Here is a 19410-nt window from a genome sequence, read left to right as displayed (position 1 = left end):
ATGTAGCTGGTGGGAGGTGATAGGTATAAAACGCTCACCATTCTGGCCATTCACTCTAATTGTAAACATTTATATAGCCCTTGGCACACAACTCCTTCCCGAGACCTTGTTAAAAAGAGAATCTGCAATCATCTTCCTAAATTTAACTCAGAACTTTCTTTTTCAGAATCAGGAGAAGGGATGCAATGATTTCACCCAGGGAATAGACGAAGTTGTTTACTTTTACATGGTGAGTAATCTGAGGACGGGAGGGGAGTCTGGTTTATGTTTTTAACCCTCTCCCCACTCACCAATATAATGAGTGTACGGTCAGTATTTACTGAATGCAAATGGTAGGAATGATACTGACAGAGAAAACCACTGCGCATCCATAATTAGCCCCCGTGTCGGCGCTGTGAGGCAGTCTGAAGCTGTGCCTTGTCTGACGGGAAGGAGGAAGGGAGAGATGCGAAGCAGGCTCCCTGAGACGCGGTTCGCAGACGCTGGACGCAGCAGACTCATCTGAAGACTTTCTTTTTTCTTTTTGGCTGTGCCTGGCTTCATGCAGGATCTTAGTTCCCTGACCAGGTATTGAACCCGTGCCCCCAGCATTGGGAGCATGGAGTCTTAACCACTGGACCACCAGGGAAGTCCCAGGAGACTATTTTTAAAATCATGGTAAATTGTGTTTCCAAAGATGGCCTCTCCCATCCCACAGGCTCTTCTACAGTGAAACTTCACCACTCTTCCCACTGAGAGGTGGGGTCTATTTTCTCCCCCTTTCAGTCTGGGCTGGCTCTATGTCTTGTTTTGAGCAACAGAAAGGGGCAGAACTATCATCGTGTAACTTTCTAGACTGGGCCTTAAGAGATCTGCAACTTCTGCCTTAGACCTTTGGAATGCCACTTCTTGGAGACCATCTGCTTTGGAAGAAGTCAGACTCCCCCCGGAGAGAGAGGGAGAGAGAGAAAGAGAGAGAGAGACAGACAGACCACGTGGACATTCCCAGCCCAGCCGAGCTGAAGGCAGCCCCTTGAGCGATGCTGACCACATACCACTGAGTGGCGCCCTGCCTGAATTCCTGCTCCTCAGATCACGAGTAAATGCAACGGTTGTTGTTTTAAACAGAAAATTTGGTGCATAGACTGCCATGTTGTTTTCAGAAGACTTGAAATGCCAATGATAGTTTAAAAACTGTACGCCTGATGGAGAAGGAAGACAATTTAATGTTTCATTCTGATCCAGAGGTGCATCAAATTGAAGGACAACTCCAATCGGCAAACAGGTGTTTCATGATGGTATCCAAGAAGAAATGGTTGGTGATGGACAATTCAGAAATGCTACCCCAAAATGTGGATGGTTCTTTAAAAAGTTTCAGGTCACAGCCCTTGCAGAGCACGCTGAGGCCCAAAACGCTGATTCTCAGTCCAGGAAACATGGGTCTTCCAGGTATTAAAAATAATAAATATATAAATAAGTAAATAATAAACAAACAGAAAATTTGGGAACGTTTTGTTTTGCAGCCATAGCTGACTAAAACAAGGTGACTGGGCCCCCCGCAGGCCCATGAATCAGACTCTCCAGGGATCGACCTGTGCATTTGTATTTTTACAGGCCCTCCCTGGCACCGAGAAGGAGAGTTCCGTCTCCCCCTTACTCCTCCCATGGCCGCTTCATCCGTGACCCCAGACTCAGCGGGTCAAAGCTGCAGGAACCCAGGCCAGGGACACAGAGTAAGAGAGATCAAACAGACTCAGAAATACAGAGTCTTGAAGAAACAGGGCACAAGAGATTTCTGTGTGTGGAGCTCTGAACTAGACACAGGAGGAGAGTCAAAGGAAACAGAGCTATGGAATATTTGAGCCAGATGAGACCTTAAAGAACATTTTGCAAATTGGGACCCCAAGGCCCAGAGAGGGGAACTGACTGGCTCAAAGTCACAGAGCTTGTTAGTGGCCCAGTGGGGACCAGAGCGAGGTCTCCTGAGTACTGGCCTATCCTTCTTCCCTTGCCCCACCCATCTCTCGGGGTTTCTGTGTCCTAACTGAGGAGCTGAGAAAACTCACACTTTCCTAAATGCATGGAAAATATTTTAAAATATTAACGAAGCTGTGTACTTGAGTGCCTATTATTAATGTCCCAATTAAGGTGGAAATACCGAAAGCATCCAAGAGAAAGATCAGAATAAGTGGCGGGACTAATCAAGGCCACCTTCCTGGAAGAGTTGGGCTTTGAAGGGGGAGGGTTGGGGGTTGGGATGGGAGAGCAGGCTGAGGCTCAGAGGTTGGTATAAGATGTGAGGGAGGTGCAGGCCATCTACTTGGCAGATTTAGAAGCCCTGCCGGGAAGGCACCGGGGTTTGTAAATTTCCATCTAGGGCCTGTTTTTCTTGTCTGGTTCCTCCACCAGTGGAGGAGAGATAGGACTGCCTGGCGGGTGCCCAAGTGGGGGGACCTGGACACAGACTTCCTGAGCCCCACGCTGTGCTGATAAGAAAGCTGATTAGGGCCTGGGAGAGGACCAGCCCCAGGAGCTAATTCAGTGAGGCCGTGGGCTTCTGAATTTGGTGTCAGAATTCCATTCTCTGCCCCCCTCTCCCCTGAAAGTCCAGCCCCCCTTCATCATTAGGGGAGACCTCAGAGACACCACCCAACTGAGTTTCTTTTCAGTTTCCTGTTCTTTCCTAAGAACTGCTAGGCATGGAGCACACAATTTATATGTCCCGACTGCCCTTGGCCCAAGATTTAACAAGAGAGAAGGGATTTTGCTTGTAGTAGGAGAGGTCAAGGCCCATAGAGGGAAGAGCTCCCCTGTGATCAGAGTGGGCAAAATGAGCGAGGTTGGTAAATTTACTTCCTCGGCAAATAATTCCTGCTCATCGGAGAGATCCACAACGCCATGCCAAAGAACAGGTTCTTCTGGAAGGCGGTGAGCCAGTCGTAGAATAAACATGGATAATCACTGATTGGAATCGAGTGCTGTTGGTCTTAAGCAAGCTACTTAACTTCTCTGGGCACCAATTTCCTCACCTGTGAAGACATATTATTAATAGTCTCTATTCCATGGGATTATTATGAGGATAGGTATAGAAAACACGTGTAAAATACCTACCACAGTGCCTGGCAATGACAATTGCTCAATAGACATTTGTTTCTTGATTTCCTGTACTGACCAAGCCCACTTTGACCAGCTCCAACAGAGAACTTTAACTGACACCTATCACGGACCTACAGTGTGCCAGGCAGGGAACTAGGCACGTCCCACTCCTCCTCATACAACCTTGAGTGCCAGGTGTTCCTGATCCCCATTTTCCTGTGAACTCCACCCTGTAGCAGACCATTGCAACAAAAAGTCCTAGCAGATGCAGAGATGCGAGACAGTAGCGACTGTAGGGTCAGAGGGACACGCCCCCTGCTCTGACCTGTGGACCTTTGCACGTCGCCAGGAAACTGGGTGCTCCACGAAGGATGAAAGCGCCAAGTTCTGCTGACCCTGTCCATATCTGGGGGACCCTGATCGATCCAGCTTAACTCATCAAGCTGGCTCGGGGAGTGACCAAGAGAACTGAATACCATTCTCTGGTTGAGAGAGGCTTCTGCAGGAGATACAAATGCCAACAGCCACCTCTGCGCATTTACCACAGGCCTGGCACAGCACTGGTGAGTTCACATACATCCCCTTCATTTCAGGTGCACGCATCAGGGAGCACCAACTTGCAGTAAGCAGCAGCTGGAAGAGATCTTAGTTCCCTGACCGGGAATTGAACCCTGGTCGCCTGGGTGGAAACCAGGAATCCTAACCGCTAGACCATGGGGGCCAGCGTCTAGGGTCTAAATCCCCAGTCCTTGTCTGCCTTGAGAGGAAAAATCTGACAAGGAGACGGAAGGTATAGATGAAAGTAAAGCGTTTATTAGAAAAGCAGAATACATGGGGAAAGATGCATGGGTGAACTCAATGAGAGAGTAGCTAGAGTCATGCCTTTGGGAAGTTTAGATCCTTTATAAGGGGACAGTCTTCTGGGTCTTTGTTTTTCTCTTGGCCAGTCGTCTTGCTTTGACCCCATGGCTAATTTGTCTCAGGGCCCCCCCCTAGGTGCGCAAGGACCCCTCAGCCAAGATGGATTTCAGCGCAAGGGCGTCTAAGGGGGATGGCAAGACTAATTATGGTCTGGCGTCCCCTGCCTTTTTGACCCCACGGAGCCTTTCTGCACGTGTGTCGTGTCTCCCTTGCCCCAAGGATGGGAAATACGTGACCTCTTGATCTTTTAAACAGGGTTTAGTCCCTCTCTGTTCCTGCCATAAAATTGTCCTATGTCTGGCTATTTACCCTATTCCTGTTGTTTTTATATCAAAGTGCAGATCTCAAAGTGAGGACAGGAGGCTGGTCATAAATATGTTGCCCGGAGCCCACTTGTCTCTTGCCTCAGGAAATATAAACAGAAGGCTGGTAATAAATGTCCGGCCTGGAGCCCATCTTTTTCTGGCCCCAAGAAGTGTGAACAGGTAGCCAGTTGTAAATGTCTAGCCTGGAGCCCATCTATCTCCTGCCTCACCCTCATTTAATCCACACGACAGCCCTGCGATGCAGATCCTATTTTTGTCCCCATTTCTCAGACAAGGAAACTGAGCCTGAAAGAATGATGCGATTTCCCAAAGTTGCTCAGTTGATCAGTGGCAGAGCCAGGACCCAAATCCAGGTGCAAAGCAAGTACTTGTTTGGGGTTTGTTTGGTGAAGATGCAACCTCGGCTCACAGCTTCCAGGGGTTCTGCACTCCTGGCCCCTTCTCCCCACGAGAAGACCCCGATCCCCAGGGCTCCCATAATGCATGATCCTGTGACACAAGGACACCCTCTCATAGCCACCAGCCACCCCTGACCCCTGCCCCGTGTTGGGCTGAGGCCCTGGCACCCACCCCTGCCCTCTCTGCATGCCAGAAGCCATTAGCCAGGGATAGGCAGGAAATTGCTTTCTTTGTCCAGCAACCTGTTTAGGGGAAGTGCTGGTAAGTTTTTTCCCCTCTGAATAGGCCATCTCCCTGGGTCTCCCATCATGAACTTCCTGCTTTCTGTGTTGTTGAGATTAGATTTCTGTCTGTGATCAAAGAAGGGTGCCTTGTGGCTGCTCTAGCCAGAGACTGGTAAGAAATAGGGGTTTGGCTGGAGACACATCTGGCTACTGTCATTATTGTCATCATTTGGTATCTGCTAAGTGCCCCAGAGCACCTGCCCTAGACTCGGGAGTGCTCTGAGAGGACAAAGTCAAGAAAGATGGAGTGAGCTTCCTGCTGCCAGGAGGCCTACATGCAAATCTCCACCTGCAAGTCAAATATCGCACACAGGTGTGTTCAGACAAACACGTCCTCTAGGAGGGGTTCACGAATGTAAGCGAGACTCGAGCCCCGCAACCACCAGAAGGGCTTGCTAAAACAGAGTGCTGGGCCCCGCCCCCAGGGGACCGCACTTTGAGAACCAGCCCACTAATAATGCCTCTACCAACAGCACTAAGATACTCACACGTGTGCTCCAATGCATGTACACGCACAGACATACGTGTTCAGACACAGGTCCTGCCACCTCTTCAGCATCCTCTGGCCCCACTCTCCCCCTCAATCTTTGGGCTTCAGTATCTCCAGTCTTCTCTGCATTCTTCAAGCCATGCTCCTCCTGCCTCAGGAGGAAAAAGAGGTAGGAGAGCAATAAATTGAGGCAGCAAAGCAGAAACGCTCATGTGTGCTGTGGTCAGGTGTGGACCAAGAATGCTGCCTGCTGAATCAGCAAACAGAGGATGTTGCAGACATCAAGCTATCAGCCACTGCAGCCGCCTTGAAGGTGCGCCCTGAGGGGACTCGGGATGGAGACAAACAGGCTGCCTGCCACCACACCGTCAGCTACTGTAGCCGCCCCCGACGGTGTACACTGAGGGGATTCAGGGTGGAAAAGAACAGGATACTGGCCCTAGATAGTGGAGGTGCATATCAAAGGAATGCTTTCATTAAGCCAGACTTTTGCATCTTACCATTCATAGAAAAGTGCTAAATTCATTAACTTTAGTTGTTTGTTTTTTCTTTAATTAACAATAATCTTTTGGTGTTCCAGCTGCCTGGTTTTTTTTTTGCAAAAACTCCTATATATCCTGGCTCCTTGCTGTCTTCCGGGCTTAAGTCCCCAGCAAGTCTGCGGAATAAAACATAATTCTCAACTTTTAGGTTGTGTTTTTTTTTTTTTTTCTTTCAGTCGACAGTGGGAAATGGCAGTAGATTATCCTGGCAAGATGGTTCTCACTGAGGGTGGAACAAGAGAAGACAAAAACTTTCTCTGCCTGGAACACACTTTCTCCTACTGAAACTGAGCAAAGGCTTGTGTGTCTGTGGTGCAGAAAGCCAAACTCTGACAGTGGGAGTTTGCATCAAAGTAAGGATTTATTGCACGGCACTGAGCAAGGGAGTGGGAGACAAGCCTCAATTCCACTTCCACTTGACCTTTGAGCTAGCGGTTTTTAAAAAGGAGAACAAAAAGACTGAGATTAATCATCGTCTTGTGATATTTCATAATCATAGTTTCAGGAGTCAGGATGCCTCTGGTTTACAATTCTCTGGCCAGGTGGTCCATGGCTTGGGGGTCTGTTAGCTCAGCTTGCCCTGGAGAAGCAACCTGAGTTTGTATGTTAATGATGATGTCTATAATAGCAATCTTAGTATATTAACATTATGGGCAATGAAACCGAGCAGGATCCTGCGGGGCCCTCCTCAAAAGTCCCTCCGTGTTTCCTGTTTCTTGTTAGTAGAAAAAGGCTTTAGTCTCCTAGGCCTTCCCTGAATTCCAAAGAACAGACTGAAGGATGTCCTAATTAGGGAAGTGAGGGAATGCAGAAACAAAGGAAAAGCAGTCAAGCAAGAAAAGTAATGATAGCTTAAACAACAGTTCAGCAGTAGAGCAGAGTCCTAGTTCCTCCTCAAGGGATATACAGAACAATCTGACACATGTCTTTGGGTTGTTCTGCAGAAACTAAACCCCCCACATGGGTGGAGGATGGTGACTACATGCTGACCACAAGCATGTAGACCTCAGACTGGTTGGAACCAGAAGGTTGATGATTAAGATTCCTTGAATACCACCTAATACCTCACCTCACCAGCAGCAATCAGAAGAAAGTCCACGAGCTGCAAACCCTCACCCCAAATGTTGCCTTTAAAAACTCTTCCCTGAAAACCATTAGGGAGTTCAGGTCTTTGGAGCATAAGCTGTCATTCTCCTTGCTCGGTGCCCTGCAATAAATACGGTACTCTCCTTCACCACAACCCGGTGTCAGTAGATTGGCTTTGCTGCGCAGTGGGCGAGCAGACCCAGGTTTGGTTCAGTAACACCAATAACAATGTTAGTATACTATGTTATTGACAGCAGTAATTTTAGTCTGACTCTGATTAGTGTTCAGTTAGCATAGAACTGAGGTCAGAGGGGACAAAAAAAGAATAAAATTTTGGATAGAGAGATGAATCATAAACTCGGTATGAAAACTCAGTTTTACGGGGACACGGTTTCACTACTCTTTGTCTAGTTAATGCCTACCCACTCCTCAGATCTAGGTTCTAACATCTCTTTCTCCAGGAAGCCTTCCCTGATTCCCCTACCACTCCCACCACCAACACTAGACCAGGGCAGAGTCTAATTATAGGTGGTGATAAAATTAAATTATTTTAAGTCAGGAGAAAAGAAAAAAATTTAACATAAAATTGTCTCTGCTAGTTGAGCCACTACCGCTCCCTCTTTAGTATGCATTGTGCATCTGCATTATACATTAACTAGATCCCCTTAGATGACACAGGAATGCTTATTAACCAAAAAAAGAAAAAAAGAAAAGAAATTTCCTCCTCATGCCAGCGAGGTAACTCCTTAGGAGATAACATTCCTTCCTTAATCCTGTAAGGGGTCACAATGACCAACTACTCACCTTGCTGGACTGTGTAAACTGTCAGTATATTACTTTGATGTATAATCCTTTGACATATAACCCTTTGTCTAATAGCAGTGTTGGGTGGGGGGGGAACAGTCCTCAGAACTTTTTGAAAGACTGTCTCCTAGGTTATAATCCCCAGATTGGTGCAAATAAAATTTTCCATTTCTTTCTTAGATTGACTATTGATTAATTTTTCATCAACATTGGTCATATCTTTGTATAATTTTTCTTCATATATTTAAAAAATGTATGTTTGAGTCCGTGAGAGCTGTGATCACGTTGAGTTTCTCATAGTTCCATCCCTAGCTGTGTGCCTGCTTCATGGTAGATGCTCAGAAATATTTGTTAAATGAATAAATGAACCCCTCATGCATGTGGACCGCTCACATAGACACACAGGTATTCATGTAAGAACACGTTCATGTGTACTTTTATGTCTGCCTTTAGCATTTGAAGCATGGGGTAACAGACTTAGACACTGTGGAGGTGTAGAAGTTAATTAAACTCTTCTGAAAAACAGTTTAGCATTTTGGATAAATATGTAGACAACCCAACTTACAGGAATTTACCCTTAGGAGATCATTGCTTCAGAATGAAGCATGCACAGAGAAATCTATGGCATTAACTTTTATAATATCAAAATCTGAAAACTACTCTACTTAAACGTCCACTGACAGATTAAGTAAATCAATACATCTACACAATGGAGTATTCTACAACCATTAAAGATGATAACATCCATGCCCCTGGGGAAGGTGTTTATCTCTTATTGTTGAGAAAAAAGAAATCAAGATACAAAATAATCTGTATAATATGATCCCATTCATATAAAATTGTAGACCTCTCTCTATGGCTACATAGAGATCTAGAAAGATTTTACCCAAGTGCTAATAATATTTACCTCTGGGTGGTGGGATTTAAAGTGATTTTTACTTTCTTCTTTGCAATAGTACCTATTATTGTAATAGTTGTTGAGAGATTTAAATGAGATAATAAAATATGTGATGATGTGGAGAGTTTATGCTTGGCAAATAAATGGTACCCTTTATATTATTGTTATAGTTTTCAGGATTGTTTGGATTTTTTTCAGATGCTCCTGTAGTGAGCGTTAATTACAAAATTACAGAAACAGTCAAGCTTTTAAAAAAAGACCAGAGTAGAAAGGGGCAGGGAAGGAACACCATGATATAGATGTGTGTCCTCCACTCCAACCTCAAGTCCTGCTCCCAGCACTTAATGTAGTCCTTGCACTAGTGATTGCTTGTCATAATTTGTTGAATTCAACAGAATTTGGGGCATCTATTAGTCCAATTAGAAGGATTATCAGAGAAGAACCTGATGGAGTTCTAATCTCCAGTTCCAACCACAAAGCAGACCCCACACAGACTTCACCTGCAATATTGAAGCTATTGGCCATGCTTCCCCAGTCCCGGGCAGAATGATCGAAGTGTTTCTAACATTAGAGCACACTCACCTGGGATGCATCAAGCCCAGGAAGTTAAGGAAATGCAAATTCCCAATCACTCTTCTTTCTCCCACCCACTGAGCTCTTCATTAAACTGCAATTAAATTAACGTCCATCTTCTTCAACAAGACCCAACATCACCACATAAAGCTGACTAGCCTTAGCCCCCTTCACGAGAGAAATTGTTCACTTTTTCCTCAGAGTGAGCAGTGAAGGTAAGATTAAGATACGGTTCCAGTAGAATTTCCAGAAAGTACCTATCCAAAATCAATACCCGCGGATTTCCCTGTTTTTGTCTTGCTGTGTGGTCTAATACAGCAGTCCTCAAAGTGTGGTCTGAGGACCCCTGAAGGTGCCTGAGACATTTTTCAGGGGATCAGCAGGGTCAAAACTATTTTCATAATAATGCTATGATGTCATTTGCATTTTTCACTGTGTTGACATTTACCAATGGTACAAAAGCAATGGTGCGCAAAACTACAGGCTCCTTACCATGAATCAAGGCCACGGCACCAAACTGTGTGTGTAGTCACTGTGTTCTTCGCCAGCACACTCTTGCCAGTTTCACTTAAGAACATCTTTGATGAAGTGGTAGAAATTATTAATTATTGAAAAGTATTCATTTTATTTAATCTCAATCCTGAATAAATGTCTTTTTAACATTCAGTGTGAAAAAATGGGAAGTATGCACAAAGCACTTCTGCTGCATTCCAAAGTACTAAGGTTTTCTTGAGGAAAAGCCTTGTATTGTGTTGGCCAAGAAGTTTGTTTGGGTTTTTCTGTAACAGCTTACAGAAAAACCCAAACGAAGTTTTTGGCCAACCCAATATTTTTGAGCTGCAAGCTGAACTAGCCACTTTTTTTCGTGAAATACCATTTTTCCTTGAATGAAGATTAACATACAAATGACTATTCAGACTTGATAGTTGGCAATCATTTTCTCAAAAATGAACAAAATGAGCTTGTCACAGCAAGGAAAACAACAGACAATATTTGTTGCTAGGGACAGAATTTAAACTCTCAATTGAAAATTAGAATTTTGGAAATGTGCATCCTTCCCATGAGCTTGACTGATTTCCAATCCTTAAATACTTTTCTAAGAGATCAGTGGTAGTATTTTTTTAAATTAATTTATTTGTTTATTTTTGGCTGCGTTGGGTCTTCATTGCTGCGCATGGGCTTTTTCTAGTTGTGGCGAGCAGGGGCTGCTCTTCGTTGAGGTGCTCTGGCTTCTCATTGCAGTGGCTTCTCTTGTTGCAGAGCACGGGCTCTAGGCGTGCGGGCTTCAGTAGTTGTGGCTCGCGGGCTTAGTTGCTCCGCGGCATGTGGGATCTTCCCGGACCAGGGCTTGAACCCGTGTCCCCTGCATTGGCAGGTGGATTCTTAACCACTGCGCCACCCGGGAAGTCCTGAGATCAGTGGTAATGTTAATACATATTATTTTTGATATTGTATACTGAAGTGTGTCAGCATGTGGAAGATGTTCATAACTCAGAATCAATATTTTCCAAATGATGAATGCATGATGTTACAATATTAGGCGTGGGTAAAAAGACCCATTCGGAGTGCAACACAGACCAAGAGATTTTAATGTAACTGAGTAAAAAAGTTCATTGACAGGTTTTAGATTCCACATTGCAACTGACCTTTACAAAACTGCCACTTGTCAAGTTTGAGTATACTAAGTATCAAAAAAAGTATCCACAATTACCTGAAAAGGCTAATAAACTATGTTTCCACTTTCCAACTCTATATCTGTGTGATATTGAATTTTCTTCATGTATTTCAACCAAAACAACATATCACAACAGATTGAACACTGAAACAAAGATGAGAATCCAGCTATTTCATTCAGCCAGACATTAAAGACAGTTGCAAAAATGTAAAACAATGCCACTCTTCTCCCTTTTCTGTTTAAAAAGTATTATTTCAATAAAAACATTATTTTTGTTAACATTAAGTACTCAGCTACAAATATAATGAAATAGGAACAGGATCCGTATACTAAAAACTACAAAACCTAGATGAAGGAAATCAAGGAAAATCTAAATAAATGGAGAGACATATCGTGTTCATGGTTTGGAAGACTCAATAGTTAACACGTTAATTCTCTCCAAATTGGTTATAGATTTAATGCAATCCCAATCAAAATTCCAACAGGCTTCTTTATAAATATAAGCAAGACGGTTCTAAAACTTATATGGAAATGTAAAGAGCTAGAATAACCAAAATAATGTTGAAAAAGAACAAAATTGGAGGATTCATCCTACCCAACTTTAAGACATACTATAAAGCTACAGTAATTTAGACAGGGTGGCATTGGTGAAGGATAGACACGTAGATCAATGGAACAGAATAAAAAGTCTAGAAATATACCTGTACAAATATGCTCAATTGATTTTTGACAAAATGCAAAGACAATTGGATGGGAAAAGTACAGTCTTTTCAACAAATGGTGCTAGAACAACTGGCCATACATCTGCAAACAAAGAAACAAACAAAAAATGAACCTCAATCTATAACTCAGTGGTATCCAAAAAGTAACTCCAAATGGATCTTAAGTTCAAGTGTAAAACATAAAACAATAAAATTCTTAAGAGAAAATATCAGAAAAAATCTTCTAGAGCTTGGATTTGGCAAAGAGTTCTTAGAACAATCCAAAAAGAAAAAAAATCGATAAATTGGAACTCACCAAATTAAAAACTTTTGCTCTGTAAGGACACAATTAAGAGAACGAAAAGACGAGCCACATGGGGAGAATATATTTACAAATCACATATTCAACAAAGACTAGTATCTGGAATATATAAAGAACTCTCAAAACTCAACAATAAGAAACAACGCAACAAACAGGCAAAAAATCTGAACAGACATTTCACTCAAGAGGCTAGATAGATGGCAAATAACACATAAAAAGATGCTCAACAGCATTAGTCATTAGAGACATGCAAGTTAAAACCACAGTGAGACACCACTACACATCTATTAGAGGGGCTACAATAAAAAATCTGACAATACCAAGAACTGGTGAGGATACGGAGCAACTGGAACTCTCCTATTGCAGGTGGGAGTGCAAAATGGTACAGCCCCTCTGAAAACAGCCTGGCAGTTTCTTATAGATTTAAACATATGGTAACCATAATCTCACCTAGAGTAATTTGTCCTAGAGGAATGAAAACTGAGGTTCACATGAAAATCTGTGCACGATCATTGAAATCTATGCTTATCTTGATTTCTGCTGTGATCTCATCAGGAAAGAATGGCTTTGACCCTAGAGAGAATTTGTTGGCCTTTGTACAGTGTTCATAAGAGACAGGCCTGAGTTGTCCGCAAGGAGAAGGGCTTTGGGGGTTGAAGAGAAGGGAGCAGCCTGGGCCTGACCCAGGGAGAGTGGGGTTCCTGAGACTAGGGGTACAGAGAGCAGCGAGTTTGTGAGCTACTCCCTTTACCTGTAAAACCCCCTGAGGGTGCCTGTGACGGCTGCAGGCTGAACACCCCGCCTGGAGAGCAGTGGAGAGGGCCTCCTGGGGCTGAGCTTCCTGGGGAAGCACATGATGAGAGATGTTTTCCAGCCAGGCTGCAGCAGTTCAAAGTCAGATTTTAATCTGCTTTTAAAGAGAAAGATGACATTTCTTATACTTTAATGACATGGAACAAATTCCTACTGGCTCTACCCAAGTTAGCTGGAAAACCCAAGGATAGATGAGATGACCCAGGGTGACCATTTATCCTGAGAAGAGAGCTGAGGCTGGTGTCCTGGGGACACCATTTACAGAGCTTGTGGAAGACAGAAGGAACAGCCAGAGGGTCAGGAGGGGAACTGGGAGAGCTTGGTGCCACAGAAGCCACGGCAATTTCACAAAGTAGGAAGTACTCGATAGTTAAATGCTGCAGTGCCAGTAAGATGAGGGCTAAAAATGTTCCATCAGATTTGGCAACATGGCAGTTCACTGACATGATGGGGCAGGAGCCAGATGGCCGTGGATGGAGGAGTCCATGGGGAACGAGGATGTGTGTCCCCTCACAGCCCTGAACTGTCAGCTCCTTTGGCTGAGCAGTCAGATGCCACCAGAGCAGGGCCAGGCACAGGAATCCATCCTGGTCCCATCAGTGATGAGAGAGCAGAGTGAGCTCAATTCAGTGCATCTCCATGACTTAGAGAAGCCACCCGTAGGGGACGGCCATCTACCCCAGATGGTAGTGTCATCTCCATGGAAGATCAGCCCATTGCTATGAGACTAAGAGGAAAGTTTATGGAGAGAAATGGCAAATTTCCTAAGTCCTGGAGTTGTTTCCAAATTTCCCTCTCCTATCTCACTTATTGGGTGAAGTGATAACGGAGGTGAAGGATCTGGCCCTTTTGTTGCAAACTCAACATTTGTTGAGAGGTCCTAATATGCCAGTCACTTTGCCCTGTGTGTTTACATGCATCCTCCCACTTAATCCTGCAACAACGTGTGGCCTAGATACACCCATCTCACATATGAGGAAACAGAGATTGGCTTACCTAAGCCCACAGAGCCAAACAAGCGGCTGAGCTGGAATTTGTACCTCCAGGTTGCTTTGATTTCAGCTCCAGGACTCTCTCCACTACAACATAGTGTAATTAGGAGGAATTATTCAAAGAAAGCTCCCAGCTCCCTCCTTGTATGAAAAGTGGAGAAATTCTGGGACCTGGGACTTGGACAGAGGAGACAGCTTGTTATATCCACAGGTTTCGCTGACAAGAACTGAGCTTGAAGGACCAAAGACCAAGCCATGCTCCTCCCTTCTCAAAGGACTCATCCAATAAAGGCTCCTGCCTGGAGCGTCCCAGCTGCTTATCTCCAGAGCACAGCACTCTGTGTTCCCTCGGTAGGCCCATTATAAGACCAGCATGGAGCTTTCTCCCTGGGCTGGGTGGCAGTTACCAAGGAACAGGAAGCCTGGGCCAGTGCGGAGGAGGTAGGGAATGAGTGGCATGTACCTCTCAGAGTCACCCACCCACATCGAGGAGACATGGAGGTGTCCTGGGGCCATAGCGTGTCATGGCATGGGAGGGTCTCCCAGAAACCATCCACTTGGGGTGGTGGGGAAGGTGCCAGGGGGCCTCCTCCCATCCACGATGCATTTGTCCCAGGTTCTAGAAGCTGCATGGGCTAAGGCTCTGGTCATGTGACACTCTGAGGGATAAGCCCATCCTCCTCTGGGGGGTTGTCCCACCTTTGCCCGTCCCACAGCACAGGCCTGGTGGAGAACAGAGAGATCCACAGAGTCAGATGGCAGACCCCACGAGGCGGCAGCCAGGAAGGCTCTACTTGCTTTTAAAGCAGCTTTTAAAATCAGACAGGCTGGATTCAAAGTCCAGCTCTGCCACTTAGTAGTTGTTAGTTTGGGGGAAGCTTATTTCAGTTCTCTTGGCCTTGTTTCCTCATCTGTAAAATAGAGATAATAACAATGCCTACTTCATGCTCACAGAAGATAATACACATCAGGTGTTCAGCACAGCATCTGGCACATGGCAGACGCTCAGCAAAGGCTAGCTATTACTGTCATTATCGTCATCATTATCATTACGAGGAGCTCTCTCCACGTGCATCTCTCAATGTCCTCCCAATTGCAGCAGGACATCGGCTAAGCAATTATGGAAAACCATAGGTCTTGGGAATCTAACCAAACCCCAGAGGCAGCTGGAAGGGCAGCAAGGCTGTAACTGGCTCCCCCTCCAAAGAGCCATCATCACCTGTCCCACCCCCAACGCACTCACTTGACCCTCCCCCTTTCCCCAGGGAAATTCCGGGGAAATTCAGCCGTCAACAGAGCTGACAAAGCCAGAGAGTTTGACTGGAACCTGGAGGCGCCTGGGACCCAGGGACCATAGGACAGTGTCACCAGCAACACCTCCCCTCAGTACACACACCCATCTCCCTGGAGATTCTGGATCAATTTGGGAAATCCCATCACCCACCCTCCATGATTTTTATAGCCTCTATAGACGTCCTGGGCCTAAGGAATATTTTTCTCTTCCCATCTAGATACTGCTTTTTCTCTTACCTCTCCCTGACACACACACCTCTGCACACCAGCAAATCAATTTCTGCCCTAGGAAGCCAAGAGAGGAGAGAAAGGGTCTGGTTCCTAAGGAAAAAGGAACAGAAATGGCCTAAGCCCTAACTCTCTGCCCCAAGGCCTGGCTTCTGGGATATGACCAGCTTCCTCTGCGGGGCAGAGGTGGCTGGTTATCTTCCAAAACAGGTGTTTACTCTTGCATGGGAACTGCCCAGGGACTGACTTTCTTCGTGCCTTTCCCACTTGATCTAGGTGGTGCCATGTGATATGTTGACACCCATAAAATATGAGTGAAAATGACATGTATCACTTCTGAGCCAGAGCATTTAAGAAGTGGATATGCTTTCTTCATCTTTTCTTTCCTCTGTCCACCAGCTGGAAGCAGATGACAAAGTCACTAGGCTGAAAGAATCTGAGCCCCTGAAAAATCATGTGGAAGAAAGCCTCCCATTGGCCAGACACCCTCACTGGACTGTTAGGTAGATGAGAAATAAACTTGGATTGGGTCAAGCCACTGAGATTGTGGAGAATTTGGGGATCTGTGACAGCAGCTGTGCTACCCCTACTGCTAAATATAGTAAGCCTGGCACCTGCCCCCTCCCCATGCTTTGTCATGCAGACAGAGCAAGAAAATAACTGGAGGAAGGATTTCCCCTGGCGTTGACAGGGGAGATTAAACAATCTTGGGGTGTGCAAAGGCCAGGCCCATGGGGGCAGGCCTGGAGAAATCTGTGCTCATGGCTAGAGGCATGCGTGTGTGTTGAGGGTGCTGGGAATTCATCGTGGGATCATAATGGGTGAGGTCAATATATTGATATTAAACACAGGAAAAGTAAGTGCAGAGCAAGAAGGGCTAGATCTTTCAGAAGAGGCCAGTGGGACCGCCCATCCAATTCTCTTGGAAACAGTTGAGTAAGCATTGGGGTTTCTTTGTAAACATGCCTTTTGCTGAGCTGGCAAAGTCAGAGGCAGAGAAAGAGGAAGGAGGGAAACAGAACAGGCACTGGCCTGCTCTTGTCCCACCCCAGCTGCTTGGTGAAGACTCACCTACTCTATTAAGACTCATTTCAAATCTCACCTCATCTATGAAGCCTTCCCTGACCTCTCTAGGTGCAGCTACCGGCTGTGTTCCAAGCACGGTGTCCACACTGAATCACAGCTTCTATCACACTGGGTCACGACCATGACTTCCTGAGGACCATTGTGGTTTTTGTACCACCTGGGCCTGGTGCAAATTCCTGCTACAGAGCAGGCACCCATATGGTGGGTGAATGAATAAATAAATGAATGTGTGATTAAATGAGCAGAACCCAAAGCTGAGGAACCAAAACTAAGAACAAAAACTGAGGATGTCTGGGCACCCGGGTGGACAATCTCAGTTTTCTACCTAGGGTACCATGAAAACATCCAGTGACACATTTTTCAGGTCACACAGCTTTTATTGCTGAAGACCACTGCTAGGGGTGCTGTGGATGTGAATGTTGCCGTCCCCCCAAAAAACCCAGCTGTGATAACACGTCACCAGGCCCCTCAGACCCTGCCCAGTGATGCTAGCCAACTCCAGCTGCTCTTCCAGAACAGTCTATCCCCCGAGCAGCCGCCTGCCTGGGCTGGGCTGGGCTGATCTGCTCGGACCCTGCCGATGGGAGTCATAGCACTACCAGACAGGCCCAAAGATGGTAGGAGAATGGGATTGCGGGAGGATCGGGTGCCCCAGAGAAAAGGATGGGGAAGGTCCAGGACTTCAGCTGGTGCGGGGGCTAGACGTACTGATGCCCTGCAGGAGGGGCAACTCGGGTCCTTCAGAAAAGCTGTTTGGAGGGCCTGGGGACAGAGCCAGCTTTCTCTCCAAGGCAGTTTTCATGGCAACACTGTGTCTCTGAAAAGGTGAAAGATGGAGAAAGCTGAGAAGAAATTCCAAAGTCCCAGGACAGCCCTGGGTACCAGGGATGCCCATCCACCTGGATTTTCCCAGGCTCCAGGGCCAACAGAGAAGCAGCATTGGTTCCTTCATGCTCCTGCAGCCCTTGGATGCAGCAACGGTCGTGGTTCTCTTTGTGATGGATTTGCCTGCCAGCCCAAGTGAGGATTTGCTTCCCTGAGTATCTCAAAGGGCCCCTTGAGGGCAGGAGCATTCTGTGGGACTCCAGAGGGGCACAGCTGCCAGGAGTCCCTCTGAGTTCCTGAGGTGATTGATGTTAACTCTCTTGGCTCCTGGAATTTTTTTTTTAATTTTTATTGGAGGATCGTTGATTTACAATGTTGTGTTAGTTTCAGGTGTACAGCAAGGTAATTCAGTTATATATGTACGTAAATCCACTCTTTTTTCTTTTAGGTTCTTTTGCTCCTGGGATTTTTGGAGAATTTTAAAAAATACATCTACTTCTATTTCTTGAATATAAAAATAAAATGAAATGAAATTTGCCTCCAACAGCCTGTGACTAAACGAGGACAGCGAGCCCTGTCCTGAGTTGTCAGCGGGGACAGCCACGGCGCGGCCCCAGCAGGAGGGCTGAGAGGGGAGAGGCCGCGCAGGAGGCCAGTGGGAATATCTTCCCGCTAGGGATGGTCCCGGTACTCCATGAAACCTATTACTGGCCCCTGATGGCAGTTGACGGCTGGGCCACTGGGGGAGGCGGCCCATTCTGGACTAGTCTCCAAGTCAGGGTCAGAGAAGCAAGAATTCCTGATGTGACCTTCCAGGCCCTTCCCTGGGCTCCACCTCCTCCATCCATTATGGTCACCCCTGTGGGAACCTCCATGGTGTCCAAACGGTTATCTTCAGGTGATTTCCAGCCTGGCGTGTGAGAAGAGCTGACAGCTCTCCTGGTTTCTGAAGACCTTGGGAAAGCAGTGACACACACGTGTGCCCATGCACACACACAGGTGTATTCACAGAGGCAGCAGACAGTGGAGGTGGCAGTAACGATGGTGTCTGGTGGCCTTTAGCCCAGATGATGGTGCCTGTGGCCCGGTCACATTGGCCAGAGTCTTTACAGCAGCCAGTGCCGTTAGGTGAAGCCAGACTTAGGCTTTCTGGAAGCGTGTCTCACTCTGAGGAGAAGAGGGAGAACAGGGTGAGGGTGGGCAGGGTGTGTCTAGAACACAGAAAGCTGAAGGTGGGGCCTCAGGGCCTAAAATTCAGCCCAGCTGTCATCGGGCACTGCCCCTCAGAGAAGAGGGGCAGCCCAGGGGAAAAGATGGGAACAGGACCCGCCCCGCTGGATTTCCAGAGAAGCCTTCCCATCCCCACCTGAGCCCTCACTGCCTGGGCAGAGAAGGGAAGGGCCGGCACAGCACCCCAGCTCTACAGCTAGGACGAAGGCCCAGGGAAGGTAGGGGCTGGACCGGGTCCACAGAGGTGGGGGGTAGACCTCCGTTTCCTGATGCCCAGTTTCCCAGGAGACCCTCCTCCTGCCAAGAAGGGGAGGCCTCCTCCTGTCAGCGTGTGGGCTCACGACGCAGCCATCACTGGGCAGAGGACAGTGATGCTGGGGCCGGTACCCAGCCTAGACCCACCACTTTGCAACCCTCTGAGCTCTGTTTTGCAGGAGGAAAAGGGGCGGAAGAAGCACAGGCAGCGGGGGTCGGCCCAACATTTGACTCCGGTCCTGTCCTGGTCATTTCCACATTCTGAACACCCCGAAAGGCGAGGGGGCAAGGGGACCTCACCGAGACCCTGGGGAAAGGCTAGGCCCTCTTCCAGGCACCCCACCTTTGGGAGTCCCCGCCTGCTGGGTGCACACACGCTGCAGGGCTCTCACCTCCATCTTGCTGTATATCCAGTGGAGGACTTCCGTCACTTTGGTGTACACGCCGGGTTTGTTTCTCTGGCCACAGCCCACTCCCCAGCTGGTGACCCCTGCCAGATACCAGTGGTGGTTCTGCTCGCAGACCAGGGGCCCCCCACTGTCTCCCTACAGGGGAGTGCACGCGCATCAGCAGGTTGACGACTCTGATCATC

The 19410-nt window shown here is 46.8% G+C and overlaps 1 protein-coding gene across 3 annotated transcripts in view; it reads right to left on the bottom strand.

The window, feature by feature from the left end:
• Positions 1-15860: 15860 nt before the first annotated feature.
• Positions 15861-19410, bottom strand: part of TMPRSS13 (transmembrane serine protease 13) — a 37556-nt gene continuing 34006 nt past the window's right edge. Inside the window, exons 12-13 of one of the 3 annotated variants that reach the window (XM_036861728.1) lie at positions 19211-19363; positions 15867-18500 (exon numbers count right to left, since the gene is read on the bottom strand). In XM_036861728.1, coding sequence (XP_036717623.1) covers positions 18474-18500; positions 19211-19363 — 180 coding nt within the window. In that variant the 3' untranslated portion in view covers positions 15867-18473. Of the gene's footprint in view, positions 18501-19210; positions 19364-19410 lie in introns of all 3 variants that reach the window. The other 2 variants (XM_036861727.1, XM_036861729.1) reach the window with 2 other exon arrangements.

Source organism: Balaenoptera musculus, chromosome 8, assembly GCF_009873245.2.
Source record: "Balaenoptera musculus isolate JJ_BM4_2016_0621 chromosome 8, mBalMus1.pri.v3, whole genome shotgun sequence".
In the NCBI taxonomy this organism is placed as follows: domain Eukaryota; kingdom Metazoa; phylum Chordata; class Mammalia; order Artiodactyla; family Balaenopteridae; genus Balaenoptera; species Balaenoptera musculus.
Note: the sequence above shows the minus strand (reverse complement) of the source record. Positions and strands in the feature narration are given on the sequence as shown.